The 5,805-nt window shown below is 48.1% G+C and overlaps 1 protein-coding gene across 1 annotated transcript in view; it reads right to left on the bottom strand.

Annotated features, from left to right (window-relative positions):
• Window positions 1-690: 690 nt before the first annotated feature.
• The window catches only part of SPATA21 (spermatogenesis associated 21), a 28,147-nt gene continuing 23,032 nt past the window's right edge, over window positions 691-5,805 (bottom strand). Inside the window, exons 11-13 of the mRNA XM_039842022.1 lie at window positions 2,290-2,465; window positions 1,234-1,408; window positions 691-748 (exon numbers count right to left, since the gene is read on the bottom strand). Of these exons, the coding sequence (XP_039697956.1) occupies window positions 691-748; window positions 1,234-1,408; window positions 2,290-2,465 (409 nt within the window). The remainder of the gene's footprint in view (window positions 749-1,233; window positions 1,409-2,289; window positions 2,466-5,805) is intronic.

The raw sequence follows: 5,805 nt of genomic DNA, 5'->3' as shown, positions 1-5,805 counted from the left end.
GAGCCTTGTCCTCATTTCAGTTCCTGGCCTCCTAACCTCTTGCCGTGACTGCTTATGTAACCACTGGGGAGCTACCTCTGCTGAGCCCCAGGAAGGGGCTCACACTCTGTTAGACATGTAGGCCTGGGGGGGTGTGAAGGTTGTGGAGCAAGGACCTACACCTTTAGTCTCCAGGGGAAGGGGACCTCTAGGACCTGGGATGGTTGGTGAGAGCTTGTCTGCGGCCCCTCCTGCCCTCTGTGGAGTCCGCCCCTACTCGGGGTCAGGGTATTGTGTGGGCACTTCCCTTAGGGTAATCATTCCCTTTGAGCAAGTGGGGAGAGAATTCCTGCCCTTGTGGGGCTCCCGGTCCCAGAGTGTGCAGGAGGTCAAGACTTTGCACCCAGGGCCACCTCTAGCAGAAGCCCTGACGCTGGACAGTGTTTTGAGGTGCATCTTGCTTCAGGGGTTCCCAAGCCTGACAGGCTAAGGCCCTGTACCCTGAGAGCCAAGTGGAGGGGTAGAGACCTGGGGGACGGGGTCTTCCCTGCCACCAGAATCTCAAGGGAGCAGATGGGTGCCCAGAGGGTAGGGGCCCCAGCACCAGGCACAGGCCGAGGTTCTTGGTATTTACTGGCTTACCAGGCCACAAAGGCAAAACCCAGCAGTATTCTCTGCCTGATGACCTATGCCCAGAGCTGCTTTGCAGGGTCAGTGGGTCCGAGCCGGCACAGAGCTGAGCCACTTTCGGCTGTCAGAGCTGTGTTCCCTAAGGAGAGAGGTGGGGAGAAGGGTGGGAGGAAATGAGCCATCCCCAGGTGCCCATGAGAGGGGGCCATCCCTGGGAAGTGATGGAGCCAGCAGTCGGGCTCAGCCTGGTTCCCAGTTAGGTGTTCTTTTATCCCCAAAATGGTGGGAGGGGTATGCTGCAGGGGAAGTTTCCCTCTACCTAGCCACTAAGCCTGTTTCCCACCACTAACATAGAATCAGACTTGGGCAAAGGACCTGAGAGTAGTGCCACCCTGAGTCCTGGGCACAGGAAAGCGTGAGCAAGCACCCTGACTTAACAATCTACTTGGTACAAAGGCTCTCAACAAAGATTAAGCCCACTTCTTTCTCTTTTTCTCTCCCTGGAGCAACAGCCTCCCGGGCATCATTGTTTGGAAGAATGATTCCCCTCAGGTTAGGCCAGGGGCCTCGTGAGGAAGGAGATGGATGGGCCTGGGCTGGGGCCCCCGCCCTTGGGGTACCCACCTGCTTCCTTGAGATCCTGACTGGAGGAAGAGGCTATGGATGTCGGAACCCAGGCTGGTGGGCGTGCACTGGTCCATGTAGTGGCTGCCCTGCTTCCGGCGGACCGTCTTTTTGTCCAGCCTTGGGCAGAGTGGGATGCAGGGCACCTGGGCATAGGGGCTCTGCAGATTGGCAGCTGGCAAGGGAAAAGGAGGCAGGAGAGGGGAATGCTTAAGAGCATGCCCAGCAGTGGGAGGAGGCAGACCCAGGTGTTATCCTGGCTTGCCACGTAATGAGCTAGGTAGGTTTGGGCAATTTACTGTACCTCCCTAAGCCTCTATATAAGCTGGAGATTATAGTGGTACCCCCCTCACAGTGGATGGGGACTAAAAGTATAGTATATGCAAAATGCCCTGGTGAAAGCTGAGCACAGCAAAAGGGCTAATAGCAGCTTAAAAAGGAGCCGATATTTTTTGCGATGGATCCTGGGTAAGTCTGGTAGGCACACTCTAGACTCTGGAAAGCTCCTAGCCCATCACTTGGTACACAGTAGGCATCTAAAGAGTGGTACCTACTATTATGGAGAGGCCACCTTGCCAGTGGTAAGAGCACAGGTTTTGGAGTCAGATCTGGGTATAAACTGCCCTTTCTGACATGCTGGCTGTGGGCCTTGGGCAAGTTGCTTAAACTTACCCAGTTTCAGTTTTCTCATCCGTAAAATGGGGTAAATACGTGATTATGAGGATTAAATTCTAGCACATCTGCAAAGGACCTAGCACAATGAGTGACCCCAGTGGATGCTCAAATAAGCGGGAGTGCTAATCACCCTCCCTTCTCAGTCCAGGCTTTTGGGACCTATCTGTGCTTAGGGCGAAGGCACTGGGAAGAATTCATGCAGAAGGCCTTTGTCTCAGTGGTCTGGAGATGGGGCAGTGATCATCAGCGTATTGACTGATGGACATGGTTAAGCCCAAAGTGGGAATCCATGTTTCTTAGTTCTTGGGCCTGGCTGTGTCGGAACCCAGGGAAAGAGGCCACGTGGGCAGACCAGAGACCCCACCATGCCAGGGCCCTCACCATAGTTTTGCTGCTTCAAACGGCTCAGAATCCTGAGGACCCTTCGTTCTGGGATTTCCAAAGCGTCTGCTTGCTGTGGGTTGTGGAGAAGCTTCTTCCGGGACCGCAGCTGGCCTGTGGTCAGTTCCATCTCTCGGGTCTTACAGGTGCCTTCCTTCAGCTTCTTTTGGTAATAGCTGGGGAGGTAGTGCCCACCCAGCTCAGCGTGGCCGGGTGTAACTCACCCTCCTGCCTCACTCTTCCTGAATGCCTGTTCTGTCTGGCCAGTTCTGGAGCAGGAACACAAGCCCAGGATTTGGGATACCTGGGTTTTCGTCCCAACTCTGCCATTAACTTCCTGTGACCATGGGCAAGTCATTGCTCTGCTTTGGGCCTCAATCACCCCTATGTAAAATGGGGGGAAATGGTTATCTCTTCTTTTTCACTGCAAGTCACTTGACTTCTCTGAGCTTCAGGTTTCCCCTGGGTAAAATCGATCAAACAGTCTGTGTGTTAAAGGGTTAAATAACAAGGCTAGTCAAGCACTCGGCAAAGTGTGTGGCCCATGGAAAGAGCTTGGTAAATGTTACCTATAATTTTCATCACTGATACACTGATATATTTACTTAGACGTGCAAGTGTTTCGTAAGTCTGCTGTGCAATTAACTCCTGTTCATCTTCCAGATTTTGGCTTAAGGGCTGTCTCCTCGAGAAAGTCCTCTCTCCTCCCGCGGAGGAGCTAGGCTCCCACTGTGGGCCCCCTGACAACCTGTACTTACTCCATTGTAAGCCACAGCTCACTTTATTTTAACTCATCACAACTTGCCTTTTATCCACTAGACTACAGCACCATCCATTCATTCGACAAATATTTATGGAGTTTTTACTGTGTGCTGGCTCCTCCTCTGTGCTTGGGGAAAAGCGGTGATGGACATATATTCATATAGGGTCCCATATCATAGTCGATCGGCCTCACCGCTCACTGTAGCCACTGCCGCAGCAACCACTTCCACATGGGCTTCCACCATCTTTGCACAGGGATAACCTGACATGGTCTCACCTCAGGCCAGAGCCTCTTGCTTCTTGCCCCAGAGCTTCTCTGTCTCGTGTGCAACCCAGAAATGCAGGGGAATTAAACACCTGGAGGGGGCCACCCTTGAGCAAAGGAGCCAGCAGCTGAAATTTGCAGGCTTCTTACTTTCTTCCCCTGACAGAGTTCTGAGCCACCGTTCAGTCTCCTCAGAAGATCCTGGGGGTGGTTGACTCAATAGCACATCCTTGTATTGGCTCCTCCTCCTTTGCTGTTCACATCTCTTCCCCATTTCCATTCCCTGGAATCCCTTTCTGAATCAACTACCTAGGCACATATCCAGTGGGAGAGTCAGACCATGGACAAATAAAATATGATACCATGTCAGTAGTAATGAGTGCTCTGAGGGAAAATGAAAGCTGGGTACGGGGTAGTGATGAGGGGCTATTTTGCTCACGGTAATAAGCAAAAGTCTGGGAGGTGGTGGCTTTTGAGCAGAATGAAGGGAGGAAGCAAGCCAAATGGATATCTGGAAGAAGCGTCTTCAGACAGAGGGAATGGCATGAGAAAAGGCCTGGAGGTTGCAAGGAGCTTCATGAACTTGAGGAACAGCAAGGAGCCGGTGGGGCTTGAGCCTGGTGTGTGAAGTAGAAGGGGAGATGTGGGCAGCGAGATGGGAGGGCCGGACCACCTGGGGCTTGGTAGGCAGTGGCGAGGGGTGGGCATGCACTTAGAATGTTGAGAAGTCTTTAGGGCTTAAGCTGATGGTTCTGCCAGGGCCTGAAATGTTGTATTTTGTTGGGCTTCACACACAGAAAATGGAAAATGAACACCAGAGCCCTCACATGGAGATTGAATCTAGACTCGACACACTGAATAAAAAGATGGACTGGAAGATAACTTCATCCACAGGGGCCAGTAGGATAGAAGCAGTATGTTCAATTTTCCCAGTCACAAAGAAAATTGTTTGCTTGTCACCTCTCCCCTTCCTGTGGGCTTGAATTCAGGTTTGTTGCTGGTAAGCTGACTTAGGACTGACCCAGGGAACAATGAATTGGAAAGAAAACTGGGTGCTTGGGGGGACTTCGTCTTTCTGCTTGCTTCCTCTAGACTGTCAGTATAAGAGAAAAATAAACTATCTTGTTTGAACTATAATTATATTGGGGTATATTCCTTAACTAATACACCTAGAAATCTATACCCAGCTGACTTATTCAGTAAATTCAAGGATAGAATAAACATCAAAATCTCAAAAATTTTACCTCCCATGCATCCTTTCTCAAGAAGCTACCGGAGAGCACGTTTCTCCAAAACAAAGGCCTAAACTAAAGAAGAAAAGGAAGATGTACATCCGGAAAATGAGATCTAACACAGGAGAGAGGCAAATGTAAATGAAGATGGAGACAGACCCCATAATGGCAGTGCACTTGCCATATGGGACAACCAGTTTAGGTCAGATCACTGTAGCTTAAAAGACAGATATTTTGAAGGCTGGAATTTCAGTACCTCATGTTGAATTCCTGCCTTTCTAACCCCCCCAAGAAAACCTACCGGGAAACATGCTCTTCCCCACCCCCACCCCGCTTTTTTAAAAAGCAAACCAAACAAACCAAGGAAGAGTTAGACATGTGATTCAGCAGAATCCTAATCAGAGGAAAGGAAGAAACAATGGAATGACAACAGAGTCCCAAGATGTTAGCTCAGCAGCAAGCCTAAAAAGAAAGCAATCCAAAAACAAGAAGAATGGAATTATTGAGAACATGCCTCCAAGAAAAAGAAACTCTAGGGAGGAGCAAAAATGAGAACAAAGAAAGAAAAAATTAAGGCAATCGCCCACTTTAGGAAATAAAAGAAAAATTAAAAAAAAAATAAACAAGAAAGGAAATGATTCATCCGCTATGAATCATTGCATAGCCATAATAATAAAAACCCCAAATACTTATTTAGTCAAAAATAATAATATATTGCAATGGAGAAGGGGGAGCTCAGGGGACAGTTGTCTCAGACAGCTAAATTCTTACCATCTTGGGAAACTGATAGGTACAAGTCTCAAAATCGCTAACCAAAATATCGTAGTACATGCATATTATTAAGAAGAAAGGAGCAAGTCAAAAGTGTTTGCCTTTGGAAGGTAGACTTGACAGAATGGGGTGTGTGGTAAGCAGTGGGGTAGGGAACTGCTAGTGTCTATTATAAACCTTTATGGATTATTTGGCTTTTTAAACAATGTGCACCTATTACTTTGATTTAAATTTTTAAAAATTAAAGGATAAAGAAAGTTATATCGGTTGACTACTAAGCAAAAGAAAATTGATAGAGCCTTATTAATATTGTAAAAACTAGACCTTAAGACAAAAAGCATTATTAGAGACACAAATGATTACTATGATAAAATGTTCAATTCATCAGGGAATACAAAGTTCCAAATATGAAATATAAAGCAAATTCTGATATAACTACAAGGAGAGAGAAATTTCACCACCACAGAAGTTATAAATAACTACTCA

This window comes from Pteropus medius, unplaced genomic scaffold, assembly GCF_902729225.1.
Source record: "Pteropus medius unplaced genomic scaffold, Ma_sr-lr_union100, whole genome shotgun sequence".
Lineage (NCBI taxonomy): Eukaryota > Metazoa > Chordata > Mammalia > Chiroptera > Pteropodidae > Pteropus > Pteropus medius.
Note: the sequence above shows the minus strand (reverse complement) of the source record. Positions and strands in the feature narration are given on the sequence as shown.